The sequence below is a fragment of the Pinus tabuliformis genome, chromosome 5_2 (genome assembly GCF_031772625.1).
Source record: "Pinus tabuliformis cultivar Carrire ecotype Pingquan chromosome 5_2, CPIR1, whole genome shotgun sequence".
Lineage (NCBI taxonomy): Eukaryota > Viridiplantae > Streptophyta > Pinopsida > Pinales > Pinaceae > Pinus > Pinus tabuliformis.
In genome coordinates this window covers 315,667,742-315,685,330 of record NC_142306.1, presented here as the reverse complement: position 1 = coordinate 315,685,330, position 17,589 = coordinate 315,667,742, and the positions used below count along the sequence as shown (strand labels likewise).

The 17,589-nt window shown below is 37.1% G+C and overlaps 1 protein-coding gene and 1 pseudogene across 1 annotated transcript; both read right to left on the bottom strand.

The window, feature by feature from the left end:
* Positions 1-2,614: 2,614 nt before the first annotated feature.
* On the bottom strand, positions 2,615-5,294 carry LOC149158783 (GPN-loop GTPase QQT2-like; annotated as a pseudogene).
* Positions 5,295-14,806: 9,512 nt separating this feature from the next.
* Positions 14,807-17,222, bottom strand: LOC149158782 (cyclic dof factor 1-like). Its single transcript, XM_089436313.1, has 2 exons — positions 16,833-17,222; positions 14,807-16,739 (listed from the first exon to the last, which is right to left on the bottom strand). Exons 1-2 carry the CDS (start codon positions 17,007-17,009, stop codon positions 15,510-15,512), a joined length of 1,407 nt encoding a protein of 468 aa, XP_089292439.1. The 5' UTR covers positions 17,010-17,222; the 3' UTR covers positions 14,807-15,509.
* Positions 17,223-17,589: the final 367 nt, after the last annotated feature.

Genomic DNA, 17,589 nt, shown 5'->3' with positions numbered 1-17,589 from the left:
TCATAGGAAAACTCGCTCTAATCTCCTTCTATAATGCTTTCCTAAACTGGAGGAGAAGCATCGCTCACTAGAACCTTCGAGAACAGCGAGTTGCATATTGGTTGTTGTTGATATGGTCGAGCTCTCTCATTTGGGCCTCTTGATATTATCATCATGGGGATTTCCGCTTGAGATTTGGACCTTCCTCCCTCTTTTTTGGATCCCTAACTCCCTCTCCCTTCCTATAAATTCACTCCCTTCCTTCCCCAAAGGGTTGGTCATTGATTGCTACAACCCTCTGTTGAGATTATGCTTACATGCTACCCATTCTAGCTTGGAGAAGGAGTGCTTGAAGAGTCTTTGCTTGGACTTGGACATCCACCAAAAGAGGGGTCCAACATCAAGGCATAGGTTGTATGCTTCCCTTTTTAGTTTCTTAATATATACATATGATGTTCACTTTCCATAATTGTGTAAATGTTTATGCTATTAGCTTAATGTTCCTTGATCTGTTAAGTAGTTTATGTTTGATGTATGTTATATATTCTCTCGTATCTTGCATAGTACTTTGATATTCCTTGCAGGTTTTTGGACGTGAAGAACAACTAAGGAGCGAGGCCTGGAGCGAAAGATTCAAAGCCATCTCTAAGGATTGAGTGATTAGCATCAGAACGAGGTAGGTTCCTCCTTCTTCCTGCATTTGTCAAGCATAAGCTAGGAAAGTGTGTATTAGATTGTTTGGTTTGTTGCTAGACCCACTCATTGGGCTAGAGGGATTGCCTTTTTCCACAGAGGGGATTTTCCTTCACAACAGTGCACATATAAAGAAGGTTGATTTTTTGTAACAAGGCTGACCCTTTTAGATGATTAAGGCAGAGAAAATGGTAAGTGTCCTTCAAATCTCCTAATAAATCATCTACACAATCCTCTTCTAATCTAGGTGGATATTGGTGGCCACCCGCCTATTCCACTTGGACCCTCACTGTTGTTTCTTTTCAGTTTCCTTAATTGTAGCACACAACTTACTATTTTTGGCAATTTTTTCGGGTCCTAAACTTTCGGAGTCACTTTGAGGGACTAAAAGACATTTTTTAGGGAAAACAAAGAGACTAGAAAAGATCCAAATCAATTTATTGGTTTGTTTTTGGCCTCCTCTTTGAGATCTTTGAAACAGGGTATTATGATGTCCAAACGGAGATTGTATGCCAAAGTTATGACCCCGGGAAGTTGATGTACCAATTTGCCCAAACAAGTCTCACAATTTTGATGCTTCATCTCATAGGATTAGGTTTTTGGATTTTTAGGGTTTTCCATTGTTTCTCAATAATAAATAGGCCTTTGAGCCTCATTGCAACACAGTTCAAAGGCATGTAGCCACCACATCTCTTCTTAGAGATAAGCTACCATCGCTCGAGCTAGTATATTTCCATTTATGTATGTAAGAATGTTTCAGTTCTTTAATATTAATGAAATGAAGTTTTATTTCTACTGCATCTTTGTGTTTATGTGTATATCTATATTTTGTTGCATTCATGCATAAGTCTGGATCATCTTCATCAACGTCATGTGCAGTTGTTTATGCAAATCACTCTTCCACCCTAACTCAATTTCTTAAGCTAAAAGAAAAATTACAACTGTTTATCCAAGTCTCTCCATCATGCCTCCTAAGTTGCACATCCATTTGTCGACGACTTAGTGATAGAAGATAAGTTTGTTGATCAATTTGGTCTCAAGGGTGATAGGAAGTGCATATATGTGTGTGTGTGTGTGTGTGATACTTGAATTAGGGTTGCTACCCAAAGAAACTACTTGAAGCCTGAGTAGTATTTAACCATTACAGACATTGTAGATAATTATTTGAAGCAATATTTTCCTATTTCCACGACTTGGAAAATCTAAATGGTATTATTTCTCATGTAGGCATGGTTGGATTCTCTGCAAAACAAATAGGTACCAATTATATCCCTTCAACTATGCAACCAATAGGTATTTAAACGAGTTGATCACAAAGTTATCCCTTGTATTCTCAAAGGAAAAACTATACAAGGTCGATGGAAAAAATCAAACGCACTGAGGTATGTACTAAATCACTACATGAAGCAAATCCCTCAAAAAATTAGCATTTGACTCCTTTGTATTAAGTCTACAAACAGGAATCCATGTTGGGGTTTGAACATCAAAATAAACCAGCCTTGGAGATAATGATGAGCTATTTTTTTTATGGCATCCACTAACTCCCTAAATCCAATAGTACATGAAGTGAGCACAACACAAGCTAATATTCCTTCCATTGTTAAGCCCCTAGATCATAATAGAGTTAGTCAATCATTTAGAACTAGGGAATTAAGCCTTCTGAAATCCTATGTAATGGCCAATTGTGTGTGGAGTTAGGGTTAGGTATTGATTGTTACTAATAGATATGAATCATTGCCTAAAACTTAACGCTTGTGGTATTAATTCTGAGTGTTTCTATCTTATAGCTTTCTATCCTAGCCAATGTCAAATAACGTTCTCCATTCAGACTCACAAGTTATCAGATAACATTTCCATGTCAGATTCACTAATTATCAAATAATGTTGTCCATTTCAATCATGAATATTATTATCATTTAAGATGGGGTGGGTGAGTAATGATTTAATATGTTTCATTTCTGTACATATTCATTATCCTTTTTTTCATGTTCCTTACATCAACGGATCTTAGAACAACATGTTCACCCCTTGACTTGTCTAAATCTTTTATCAATATGTCTGTATCTTCTGTCTTTTGCTCCTCCTCTACGAATTTTTTTTCTACACATTGTTTCTCAAGATCAACCTTGTAGTTCTCCATGCACTTGTTTCAATTGCTACAAATAACTCATCCATTCCGACACCTATTACTTACAATACCCCAATAGAGCGCAAATTTTGATCAAACTCATCAAGCACAAGACATAAGCTTCTACTAAGGTCAAACGTGTAGGATTTGTCACTCTATTGTTTTCTAAAATGTCTCGAAATCTTCTATCTGTTGTTTTTCCATGTCTACCACCATCAATTAAAAAATGCTACCAAATGTCACTTAATCAAACTAATGGTCATATACATCAATATTGTTAAACACAAGAACAAGAGGCAAGTGTGTCTTGTATAGAATATTGCATGCATAAAGCATATTACTCATAAAAGTAGACAAACTTGTTAAGCGAGGAGTATGAATCACATAAGACACCAAAGTGGGAAATGTAGATGCAAAAGCTTCTATAATCATGGCTCCTAAAGCAAACCAAATAAATATTTCTATCTTCCCTAGTGTGTCTACTAGAACATTTTCAATATCATCTTCCCTTTTCTCCACCAAACCTATAATTTCCAACGTCCTTCTATGAGATAAGGGTAGACATGTCTTGTTAGAAGTGATTTTAATCAGTTAGGTATTGACCCAAGAAGAATCATATAGTTGTTAGGATAGCTCAAACACTTACTACACAAAAATAATGTTGCACTACCAAGCCATAGACAGATATTTCTACACAGTTATTGGTTAAAAATTTAACGAGAGCATAGCATTGGGACCAAACATCCTATACATGGCAGAACTTCTCACTTTTCCTAAAATGCAAAGCTCTGATCTTTTCCTAAAGTCAAAAGGTATCCCTTTGATGTTGCAAATGTAGCCTTTGTGGGTTGTATTGCCCCATGCTGAATAATTTTATTATGTTCTTCATGTATCTCTTTTGTTCCTTTTACTGTTATATCAAGGTGGAGGATCCATCATATGCCATATTTCCTCATGGATTGGCTCAAAATATAAAAGATACACCTGATATAAGGATCCCAACCATGATTAAAATAGTTTGAAACACAAGATGATAATTCGATTTGTTGTCTGTAGGTTTAAAAACAAAAATCTTAGAATAGGAATGACCAATATCATCAAAGGCCTATAGTCCATGAAGAAAAACTCCACCATTTCTCATAATAGTCCAATCGCAATGTCCTTAAGGTTATCTTTGAATCTTTTCACATTTGCACTTGATTAATTCCTCCTTAGGCATAAGATAAATACTAGGATCTAAATGTATCCCCTAAATCATAATAGGTTCTCCATCATTCATTGCCTTTTTCAAATCACCAGCCAAACCTTTTAGAACAACCACGAAGATCATTACAATATTGTTTTGTTACTGGAATTGTTCATTATCAATGATAACGATACGATGGATTGAAATGTTTCCAAAAAAAATTGCATTACATGAGTGAAGCACCCAAAGGCTAAAAGTTCATTATCTAAATGTGGATCTCATAGACTCGAACCTTCCCATGTACCACAATCGATATTACACAGGTAAACATACAAAACTGAGATTGGTGTATCATAAAAATATTCAAACTTGAATTTATTTCTTCGATCATAGTTACCTTTAGTGGCCCTCTTGAATATTTCCTTTTAACTATGAGCACTGATCAACAGTGAGGAAAAATGTTGACAGCACTCCTGATTTACATTAATTTGGGCAGAGAAGAAAACAATAATACAAAAACTAGGAGAAGTTGATCTATTAAACAAATATGACCCATAGGGGTCTTGGATCTATCAATTGATCCATTTGGGTTATTTCTGGCTTCCGGTGAACTTTTGTGAACTAAACATATCCATCAAAAATCTCACTACTAAACCTTTATGCATCCTCTATGATAAGAGGGCTCTTGTAAATAGTAGATCTTCCTTTGTGAAGCTTGTAAGCAACCCAAAAGGAATCAATTCCAAGCAAGTAAAAATGTCTTTTGTTTTGCACACCAAACATAGAGAGAGGTGTATCTTTTCCACATAACATGTCTTCATTTTCCTTGGTAAGCATAGAAATACATCCCTTTGCACCTTGGATTGATTGAATATTTGTTTTGGCATCACTGTCCTTTGAATTCATGTTTTCTAAATGTTCGATAAGTTTTCCAAGTTCTTCTACCTTTTGTGACCCTAGTTTTTCAAATCCACTATCACTTGCCAGAACAATTACTTCACCATTAGAAAAAATTCCTATCATAGTTGGAAGTTCCTTGACTCCAAACTTCTTAGCAATAGGATGTGATGCATCAACAACCTCTAAGTCATAAAATAGTATTCTATTATAATATAACCCACTAAGAGCTTTCCAAATTGTCGGGGTGTGCTTTTTGGTGGTGAGTAATAACACCCGAGGTAGCTTCTGTGATTCCTTTGACATATCATTAATATCATTACTATCAATTATTTTTGAAAACCTTGGCAATAGATCTAAGCAATAGTTCTTGACATCCTTCAAGTTCCACTCCCCAGTGTATTCTATCATGGATCCTTTCCCATTGCTTCTGATGAAGTAAACATATAATGTTGGTGTTCTTTGAGGCCAAATATTTTGGTCTTTGCATAATTTTGTTGGATTTGGTAATTGATAACACCAACCTTCAAAACTCCTTGAAATGATTTAGCATTATAAGCCAGGATTCCCTCCAATTATTAGTAACCTTTTGATAACAAAGAGTATAACATCAACAACCATGTTAAACCTTAATTAGTAACTTTCTGCTTAAATTTTTTAGCATCTAGCACTTGAAATTGAAGTGACTTTACTTGTATCTAGGCATGCAAGGGAATAGGAAATACATGTGTGACTATAATCCTCATAGCTTCTTAAAAACCAAGAACCCTTCACCTATGTAAACATAAATGGAGGAATACTGAAAACAAGGCTAAAAGATCCTTCACAAAATTGATTGACTGCAAATGCCACAAATGATAACGTGTTCAAACATAAGAAATGTCTCATGTGAGAGTAATGAGAAACCATAGCCTTGATGATAGCTAGGTTATTTAAGGGTTTAGACCAAGTGAAGCGACCGGAATGACCATTAAAACATTGAAAAGCAATTCTATGACCCAAAATTTAGGTGTACAGGTTAAAATATTATGGTGGTGTTGTAACGGCTATGACAAGAACCTTGAGGATCCATCTTGGGGCATCAAATGATGTTTTTTGGGTTTCATGGTTTGAAAATTGGGAGAATTTTGAAGTCTAAAATGGGTCTCGTAAGGGGAATAATAAAAAAATAGTTAAAATAATAAAATAAGAGTTATAAATTTTTAAAGAAAAAGAAAGAAAACTCTCTTTTTATTATATTTTCAGCGTATCTCCTTATAGGTTTACTCAAATGTCAAGTCTAGACACTCATTGGATGTAGAATTAAATTTCACATCCAACGAGTAACCACTTTGCATACTTCTGAGTAGACCTACATAAAAAAAAAAAAAATTGAAAATACATGAAAAAACAAGTTCAACATGTTTTTTTCATGTATTTTCATTTTTTTCAATGTGGGTCTACTTAGAAGTATGCATAGCAGGTACTCGTTGGATGTGGAATTTGATTGTGCATCCAACAAGTGTCCACACTTGAAATTTGAGTAAACCTACAAGGAGATAAGCTGAAAAATACAATAAAAAATAGTTTTATGCTTTTCCCTCCAAAATATTCTCCCCTAGGCATGACATCACCATCTTAAATCCTATTGGTTATTTTAAAGTTAATTTTATTAGTATATTTTTTGTTTTGAGGCACATTTTTTACCTCAAAAATTCCCCTAATGACTTGGGCACTCTGCATTCCAAGTTTTTTCCAACAATCTCAATATCACCTCAATCAGAATTCTTATGTAGAATTTAAGCCTCCAACAAGTTGATCTACCCAGTCGACCACCATGGTACAAATGGATGGAACATCAAAACCCCTTTATTCACACATGTGGGGCTAGCCATGCGAGGACTTTCAAGGTCCAAAACCTTATCACATTGATGATTGAGGAATTCAAGCCCCTAACCCTAGATAGTTATCAACTTATGTTAAATATCTAGTTGATAGGAGCAGAATGGGTTCCATTATTTTGCATTGTGCTTGTTTCACAGTTGAGAAAAACATATGAGAGTCATATTTTGAGAGCATAACGGAGGGGAAGGATGATTTTGTAGTAGCCATTCAAGTCACATTGTCAAAGGTAACTACATAGGAGTGCTCATTCCTCTGAATGTTCATTTCTATGACTAAAGCAAAGAGAGAAGAGGATAGGCCTCACCTTCTAGTTGATTTTTCTCCTATATTGGGTTTTCTAAGATAAATCTTGTGTTCATTTATGGATGGTGTTTCTATGTGTCTATTCATTCAATTTGTTATTTCAAATATTTCGTAAATTTGAAAGAAAAAAAACTAGTAAATAAATAATCTAAAATCTAAGGAAATAACTTGTATAAATATAAAATTTCATAATATTTTAAATGTGTTGTGACAAATTGTTCCGGAAGAATATCTCTGACAATTTACATATCATCAGAAAATTGGATGGGTTATAAAAATATAAGCCCAATTAATTGATTTATTAACATGAATCAAACAACTAAGGCCCAAAGAAATCATTGAGTACCTAATCAAGTAGAAGAACTTACCAATAGAGAAAGGTGACTTGGAAATATGAATTCTTCATAAAGAATCATCAACAACTCATCAAAGTTGAGGGAAACACTTGTTTGAAGGAGAGGTGCATATTAAGCCACAAATCTAGTCGTCATTTATTATCACTGTATTAATTACAATTAAGTAGGTTTATTATTGTATGATGTTTTCGCTCTTTATTTACTATATATACATCAAGGAGATTCATGTTGTGTATTTGAATATCTTAAAATAAGATGTTGTGCCCTTGAAAAAGCTTCTTATTCATTCACTAGTTCACCTTATTTAGGCATGGCATCTTTGAAAAAACTATCATTATTGCAATAAACTTGCCTCAAATTATTAGAATTCAGTTATATAGATATTAGGATTCTCATTAATCTAAAACTTTGATTCAGCTTTCAACAAAATTAGTCAAACTATAGATGTAAAATTGAGCAAAACTCCTAGTTACATCATTCCCATTTACTAAAACTTAAATAATAATATAAATCTAATTATACTTAGAATTTCTATTCACTACTATCAAATTTGTGCTTTCACTCTAAAATTAACATAATAATCAAATAAATTTTATAATTTTTCTTATTATTTTATTCAAAATATTTCCTATATTCATTAGATTTTATGGCTAAAAAATCTAGAACTTCGACTTAATAATTCTAAGAGCTCGAATTGTTTGTTTCTATTCACTCCTATCAAATTTGTGAGATAAAATATCATCTTTCCCTATAAAATTAACATAATAATCAAATAATTTTTGTAACTTTTCTTATTATTTTATTCAAAATATTTCATATATTCATTAGAATTTATGGCTAAAAATTCTAGAGCTTCGATTTAATAATTCTAGGAACTCGATTTGTTTGAAAATAGCTTTACGTGTCCCTCAAATCCGCTTTCCATACTTCCAAGGCCTTGAATTTTTTGAGAGATTCCAATTGCACCCCTTCAAACCTATATAAATTTCCATGTAAAATACGGAGATGCATGTTAGACATTTTGTCATCTAGTGCTTTTCATATTTCATTCTTTAAGCTCCGATTTCAAACGTGATAGACATTTTGTCATTTAGTGCTTTCATAATGGGGATCCATGAATATGATGATAAGAAGCCTACTAATGCTCAATATTTGGGAGAGTCACAGCGTTTCAACCAAAAGGATATTGAAGAAATGGTGGAGCCTTATGATAAGTTATAACGGAATAATTATCACTTAATTAATTTGTGAGGGGGTTAGCTTTATTAGATTATTAAGTTGGGAAGATAAAGGGTGGAAATTATTGATAGGGGATAAATATTATTTTATAAATGGTTTAAGTTTGATTAAGTTTGATAAATTTTGATGATTTCTCTGATGGAGTGGTTTATCGGTAATAGAATATTGGAATGGAGTATGATGCAATTTTTTTACTATAGGTTTCTGATCAAGGTGATGATTGGCATGCAGAAATTTTGTTTGGTGAAGGTGGAGGCAGCATTTAGAGGAAGAGCCTCGCCCTCCACTTGGCCTCGCATAAGATGTGCGTGGCATACTCTCGCCTCAATTTACGACATCCAAATATTAAGGTCCTTTCAAATTTATTGCACGAGGATGGGAGATCGGGGTTTTGAGTATGTCAAGGGTTCAGACACTTGATTCGTTCTGTCAGTTCAGCTATGGATCATCTCCCCTATGGCAGATTGGATGCAGTTAGTAATTTCACTGACATTTGGAGAAGGTTCATTAATGAGTTCACCATGATATGTTGTCTTACGATGGTGGAGTCCTAGGGTAAGCAATACACTTGGTGGTTGTTCTGGAAATTGTTGAGAGTTCAGCGCTTACCATGTAAACGTTATATTATCACTGTAGCTATATATACAAGTCTTGCTAGTGTCTCAGGATGACAGACGAGTTGTCAATGTCTTTGGAAACTTTCTAGTGCTACACTTAAGTTTGGGTATTTGTTTCTCAATTGGTTGTTTCACAGTTAAGGGAAGGTTGTGTACATTGTTGTTTTTATGCGAGATTCTGGGAGGGTTCGACCAATTCATGCTTCAGTGTTGGTCGTCACTACATTCAATAGCGATTTGTTATAAGGTCAAAGTTTTTCCACGCATTATATTTGGTTTCATCTAGTTAGTCAATGTTTTTCATGCTATTTTTACACAATACAAGGTCTAGACCCTCCTTTGAATTGGTTGTTGTTCTTCCATCGATGACACCTTAATCCCTCAACCCCTTTGGGATTTCATTTATCTGTCATGTATCGGTGTGTGGATTAAGTTATAGCGGATCCTTCTCCATTTGGTTCTAAATTAGTCCATCGTCTCATTATCCCTAGGTCAATTTTCACATCCCAAGTTGCCATACAGTCTTCTCCTCTTACCATAACGGTTTCTAGTGAAGTGTTTCAGTCTACGATTTGGATAGGTAAGGGTTTCTACGTCTTTGTTGGTCAATAACTATTCCTTTAAAGGTTTCTTGACAACTTGTAGTTTGTGGTAGTAGTGGGGAATTTCACTTCATCTGTCAACCATAAATTGGCCTTTTGTGTTTCAAAGGTGTCTTATTCTCTTGCTACCTGCCGCGGCTAGTTAAGTCAGTGAATCCAAAAGATTGTCTTTGTGTTGAATACAGGGTTCAAGCTCACATGGCTCCTCGTCAAAGATTACCCATCCAGAGGGGAGGTGCTCTGGGGATTTCTTTGTCCAAACATTGTAGACTGTTCGGGTGGGAGTCGGTTGCAAACTTCTTCAATTCCACTCCCATGGAGGTTAGAAAGGAGATTCTCACTCTAGAAGCAAAGGAGTTTGGAGACCGGATGTATCATTCTAACTCAGAAATTTGTAGTGGCAATTTCAAATGGGTTCCAAACCCAAGAAAGTTGAGAAAGAGAAGATTGTATTTCTTGCATTCTATTTCAACACACTGTCAGATGGAGACACTTCTCAATATGGTGATTCGAGACAAAATTTTTGTTGGTTAGGAAGAGTTGAAGAGAATATTGAGGGACATCAGGTATGATCTGGATGATATAGTGGTTACACTGAATAGAGTGGAGCGCTTCGTGGTTTCGGACTCAGATACAGATTCCAATGTTCATTAGAACGAGGAAGTTGTCATCAATGTACCAGCCCTCAATGTGGTCAAATCAAACTCCTCTCCACAGTGCCCAGTGATCATCTTGGATGTTTAAGTCCATCACTAATTTGGCTCTTATTTTTCTCTATTGCCAGTCAATTGTCATTTTCTATATAGATATTATAGTCTAGTTTAAGTATGATAGTTGTTGTTCGTTTGTTAAATCAGATATGCACCGCTACATCTAGTTTGTTTTGTTGGAAAAACCACTAGGTCAAGTCTTATCTCTCTTATTATCATGAGTACCCACAGAGTTTACTCCTTGGGAAAGTCTAAGTCTTAATAGTTGTGTTGGTATTTTTATGTTCTTCTTCAAGATAAATCTGAGCTTGAAAAATATACCAATATATTTTTTTTGAAACTAATAGAAATCAATGATCTAAAATTATAAAACAAAATAAGATAAAATTTGATGATGATATTAAAAATAAAAATAAAAAATAAAAATAAAAAAATCATTTTCCATTAAACATTAAAACTACTCCAAATTAAATTAAATTTAAACAAAAATATTTAAAGGAGAAAAAAAAAAAAAAAAAAAAACACAAAACTGCCCGTGTATAATGCTCAATTAATTCTAAACCTACACATCAGTTATTCTCTCACCTTCTTTTAATCAGAATTGATATTCGTATTGAAATCCCAAGAAGAATACGCGATTCCCATGGAGAGTTTGAGAAGATCGCTCAAAATCTGTTCAACAGTCCAACTTTATAATCTGTTCAACAGTCCAACTTTTTAGCAGTACCAGTGGGAGCCTAATAATTGTAATTCTACATTGAAGCTCACTCTGTCCGAATCCGCCATCTAATACCACTTTGAATTTCCAGAAAATTGGTTTTTGGGTTCCACAAAATGGCTAGTGACCCTGCAAATTAACTTGAGTTATCTGGCATAACATCACAGCCTTTCCACATTGATGGTGAACAAATTTGCAACTTCTCATGGCCACACTTTTGCCTACATATGCAAACAGTCTCTAGCTTCTCCTAGGAAATCTTCTGCCTTACTAATTTTGCTTTCACTCAAGGGTATTTAGGCCCCTTACATTCCATGAAAGTCTCTCCATGTCGATGGGGAGCTTATTTAGGTGTGGTTTAAGGTACTTCATCCAACGTTTGCATCTGGCTTGAATCCACCATATTTACGGTCTGTCAATCCCACAAGTTCACATTATATTTTCTGCATCTTTAGAAACTCGTCATTTGGATCCTCCTCTGTAAACGTAGAACATGGCTTTATTCTCAACGGAGAGGAGCAATCTGTTTGAAGTTATGATTCATTGATCAATCACATTAATTTTGATCAGCGCCTTTTGTTGGAGTTGTTTGAAGCGTTTTATTTTAAAATGGTTCTGTGAGACCGTTGGCGTAATGCTCATCCAAAAATTGTTTTTTTCTTTGTATATTTTATTCAATTGGTTTTTAATAATAATAGGTAGTGAGAGTCAGGGTTTTGGATAGGTCGATATTGGATGCTTTGTTAAGACACTCGTTAATGTGAAGACATTGAAGTTACTGGTTCAATTCTTAGTGGTTTTGGATTATTAGGTGTTTTGTTAAGACATTTTTTGATGCGAAATCACTGGTTTAATTCTTGGTGATTGTGGTTTTGGATCATTAGGTGCTTTGTTATTGGGTATTTTGTTAAGACACTCCTTAATGCGAAGTCACTGGTTCAATTCCCCATCTAAAAATCACTGGTTCAATTCAATTTATCAATGAATGATATATTAGACAGGACACTCCCGCCAAACTTTGAAAAAAAAAATATTGAAAATAAAAGAATAATATCATTACTCCAATAGTAGAAACAACCTAGGTTCTATCCTCCAGAAATATGTCAGCATGTGACAAAAATTCTTAATAGGTACTATAGCCCAAAAAGGCATGAAAAAAATAGGGAATTGGAAACTTTGATATAGTCCTTACATGAAGCTCCTAATATATATACTGCGCTCTTGATTTTTTCCTTTCTCTTGATCCAGCTGTTGTTCCTACATTCCGTACTAATTCCTTGAAAGTCGGTTTCCTGATTTTTATCCGAAATTCATGCTTCCATGGGGAATGATGCACATACTTGTATGAGGGTGTGATGTTGATCTTCAGTGATCCTTTAAGTAATTTGTCCTTTTATACTGTTTTACTGATTTTTCCAGTAATTTGTTTTTGTGATTTTTAATTTGTCTTTTTTATCTTGTTTTACTGATTTTTTCAGTTAAAGATATATTAGCTTTTGAGAATAAATTACTGTAAATAAATTCTAAAGACCTTAATTAGTCAGTCACCGTAACCTGAATTAGTGATAAGATTTGTTTTCATATTACTTATATCTTCTTACACTACCGGTTTCATATATCCTCAGACACTAAAAGCGTATGGGTAAGTAACTTCTAGAAATTTGAACTCTAGATTTTTTTCCTTACTTTGCTCCTACATTCCCCAGTAATTGCTCCTACATTCCCAGTAATTCCTTGAAGCTCGTTTTCCTGACTTTTATCCGAAATTCATGCTTCCACGGGGAATGACCTTCATAATTGTATGAGGGTGTGATGTTGATCTTCACTGACCCTTTCAGTAATTTGTCCCCTGAATATATCATTTCTTTTCCAAATTCCTTTTACCCTGTTTCAAGTTTCAGAGCATTTCTTGTACACCCTGTCGCATCTGTTACTTTTGTTTTATGGGATTTCGACTTTAGAAAGTATTTGTTCGTAATCAAAGATTCAACCTGTTACCAGTTTTGATATCCTGGGATTATGATATCACAGAGCCGCTCGGAAATTTCATCTGGTTACATACCCTGGAATATGATCTGTAATCTTTAGCACAAGTAATGGAAGAGAATTTGATCATTTTTCCTAGATTTTCCTGTTTGCTTCAAAATCTTTTCATTTTTAATTTTTAATTCCAGAATTCATTAGAAAGAGAACGGTGTCAAACCCATACCAGGTGCTTTGAACAACTCCTCTGTCAGGTCGAAAATATTTCTCCAGTAATGCAAATTAACCCGTCTTAAAACATACGAGCCAGCTTCAAAAGCCTCCTCACTATATTGGCATTCATTGACTTCAACAAAGAAGAAACCCTTCGCACAGAAGTGCAGATCGATAAACCCTTTGATTCACCATGTTGAAGATATCCGTTTCTGGGCATAAATTCTGTTAACCAAAAGTTCAAACCCCTATAAATTGATATATTAGGGCATGACTAGACATGTAGCTAATGGCTTCTGTCGGAATTTTTATTTTGGAGGGGTTGGTAAGGTCTTAGAAATACAGCGATTAAAATGATAACTCCCCTTTGCTTGCTGCGATGACTCTGGCGCTCCCTTATCTTCTAAAAGGACAGATTTGTATTAAGGCCATGAGGGACCCTCCCCTCTCCCAAATTCAGGACCGTGAAAAATAGTTTTCAAGTTACAGGGAGTGAATAGTCTTCGCTCCTGCGACCCATCACCGTTACACCGACATACCCATTACACATGGCATAACCTTTTACGAATATCTTAACGATGAACACACAATAGCCTTGTTAATAAGACTCTTCTACTCCTTTAACACAGTCCAAATCTGTTGATGCGTACCTTTTGGGAAGGAAGAAAACAAGATATAGCTTCTCATACATAAAGTGGCATCACTAAAGTCATCGTTCCTTTTTCAATTGGATGGTTATATTCCACGCTTATACACATCAGCACCATTGCAATAAGCAGAGATTAATTTTAAAGCACAGTCCTTTTTATCTTCGAACTAGTGTCCCCCAGAATTAGCTTTCAATGAAATGCAAGTAAATTTTTACTATTTGTGAATCTGTAACAGAGGAATTTGTAAATAAAGAATAAGAATATATATATATGAACAGAAACCCTTCTTGATGATCAGATCCATGATCACAAGTAACCCAGGCGTACTATTTCTATTTAGATAAAGATAAAAAAATTCATGTACCCAGTTCAGAAGTATTGTTGCGATTCTAAACTTACATCGTATAACATGAAAGACAAGATTGCTTCAAAACATAGAGATCAATTTCAATTATACGAGACCTGATGATAATGAGCATAAGCAAGCTTTTATGAATCGTAACAAGAAGAGCAAGCAACAAACTTTTTGATGTCCTTGTTCTTATGCCTCCAATGCGAAGTAACAAGAAAAATACTTCACGAGTTCGAAATTTTGTGTCCATTAAAAAGATCACTTGCTCTTTAACACTCATTGGAGGACAAGCTATACAAGGTTAACAGGTCTGGATCTTTATACATCTTACAGAGACACAAATGTAATATATATACACTCGACTTGGTCCAAAGTCTTCTGCACAATATGCTCTGGTCCGAAGTCTTCTGCACAATATGCTCCTGAGTCCGGTGAGACCGTTGAAGAAAAACTCTTCGGACCTCACCTGTGCTTATGTCTAATCTAATTTACAAGTTTGGCTCTGCTTAAGACTAGTCCTAGTTACTGTCACCTTTTGAGGTAACTGCATTCATCATCGATACCCATACTTTTTACATCCAATTTAGACTCCCCAAAAATAAAAAAGTTAAGCATAGACTCCCAAAAGGAAGCAAAAATTGTAATCATATACAGATTGTATATCTCCCAATCAGCTCTTGTGAGCAATCAGGAAGAAAATACTTTAAAGGGTAGATTGAACAGCATTAACAGGCAATCTCTCTTCATATAGGCTCTCTCTATGATTTTGTTCTGGTAACACCTTCCCCGGAGCATGAAAGGGAGGGAGAGGCAATCTATTAGGGCTCTCTCAATTATAAGCCAGTTATTGCTACTTCTAGTGCTAGTGCAGAGTCCAGAGTATGGACCTCCCAAGCCACAGTAAGAACATGAGTATATGTCTGAACCCTGCTCTTATAATCAAAACCAGTATTTCTGCACAAACTCATCATTTTGCTGGATTGGGCTGTTTAAATGAAATTAGCTGCTCTCATGGAAGGATAACGATCTTGAAAAGGCAGCAGGATTTGCTTGCAGAGCTTGCGAAGCCTTTCTTGAATCTTTAGCGCCCTGTGTCTTGGGTTGGAAGGCCTTAAAAATCCCCCCACTAGTGATGGCAGACTCCGGCTTGTCCCCTAGGCCTAATGTTGTCCAAATTGAGCTCTTTGCAGCCTCCCCTGGATCATCAATCCTCAGTGTCTTGGGAACCCACAAACACCCATCTTCAGACTGTGGCCTCTTACCCAGAGATGGAGACCCAGAATCCGCAGCAGCGGGATTATTGGAAGCAGTGGTGGCAGCGGTGGCGGCCCAGGGTCCAGAAGCCCATGGTGCAGGCCCCCATCCGGCAGGAGGAGGAGGAGGCGGCGGAGGAAAGTAGGATCCAGGAACCATGGGCCAAGACAAACCGGGCCAACCAGGGGCAAGAGCAGCAGCAGCGGCATTCCATGCTGGGTTTGGAAAATTCCACCCATATGACCAGGCACCTCCAAAAAACGCAGCCCCAGCAGCCCCATTTGCCCAATTGGGTGACGGATCCATCTGTGGCCGAGGGGCTGCTTGATTGATATGAGCAGTCGCCTCTTTTCCAAACCCAGAAGAAGACTCCATTGTCGATTTCTCAATGCTCGGATCGCTATCCCCTCCACGTTGTATTTTATTCCGAGCTTCAGACCCAAAATTGAGCACAGTCCCGGTGGAGGCACCGGACTCCAATACATCCACAGGTACGACTTGAATCCTCGAACCCGCGACCTTGAGCGGCCGCACACAGGACGCAGGCAGCGCGGCACAGGGGATCATAACCTGGTCGACGCCAGAGTCCTGGTCATCGGTTCGAACCCCAAGGCCACACTCGGAAGCCGCCGAGATTACCTGACGGTAATGCGAGGATACCGTGGACGCCGCTACGGAATGCTTGTTCTTCCGGCGCCCGGCACCCACCGGCACGTTCCTGAGCGTCCCCCCGGCCGTCCAATATCTCTGGCAATTCTTGCAGAAATGACGCGGCTGATTCACGTTATAGTTATTGTAATAACAAAATTTGGTATCCATGCTCTGGCATCTTGGGCACGGCAGAAGCTTGTCTGGTTTCTTCAACACCGTCTTCTGCCCCCCGCTTTTTCCCTCGTTCATACTCTCATCCTTCCCATCCTCGCTGCTGCTACCAGTCTCCTGCTGAACTTCCTCCTCGCCTTCCGGGCTCTGTTCCTGCAAAAATAACACATACAGATATTAGACAAATCGTTCGCGATAACTACAAGATCTGACTTTTGCTTACACCTCGAGGTCTAGAGTTCGAACCTTGTGAGATCCAGGCTGCTGCCCAGAAACAGGTTCCTCCTGCTTTATTTCCTCTGCTGCGCGCACCGGGATAGTCTTCCCGAAGAGCTTGAACCCGGGATCGAATCCCTTCTCGTCCGGATGACCATGAATTCTGTCGTTGCCACTCAAACAAACCACCACGCAATCCTTCGACATCGTAAATGGGAAAATCAAATCGCCCCTCTCGAAAAAACCCAATCCCCAAACTGCAAATCTCCTCGCAACTCACCCCGTTCTACACGGAATTCCGAAACTCAATCTCCCCACTTCCATCAATAAATCTAACTTTCTTTTCAAAAGCCCGGAAATCCTGAATCCCTCTCATGGCGGCCCAATTCCACGAACCCATCAGGCGCCGGCCATACTTATCTGTTAACCCTGACGGGAGCGGCTTTAGCAACCCACGTGACCGCCCTTTAGGAACCGGGGGCTGTGCTGACGTGGAAAGCAACCTTCACCAAAACCACAAACTACATGTGGCCCAGAAATTACTATCCCGTGGACCGCTCGATTTCGCGTCATCTAACGTGAACCCAATTCATCTGCTGACACATCACAGCTTTGTACTTACGGTCTGCCTGTGCCTTCTCGGCCGTTAAGTGACGCGAAAAGCCCAAAAGTTGGCGTATAGTACACGTCATCCACTAAACAAGATTAGTAAACAATAAAACCCATTCCGATATTATCGGTTCGGAAAGCTGTGGGGCCCGCCGGTCCGGAAACTTCCCTTGCCGCG

Coding starts and splice junctions, on each gene's coding strand:
- LOC149158782 (XM_089436313.1), bottom strand. CDS start 17,009: ATGTCGAAGGATTGCGTGGTGGTTTGTTTGAGTGGCAACGACAGAATT. Junction 16,740..16,832: donor AGCAGCCTGGATCTCACAAG/GTTCGAACTCTA, acceptor TTATTTTTGCAG/GAACAGAGCCCGGAAGGCGA.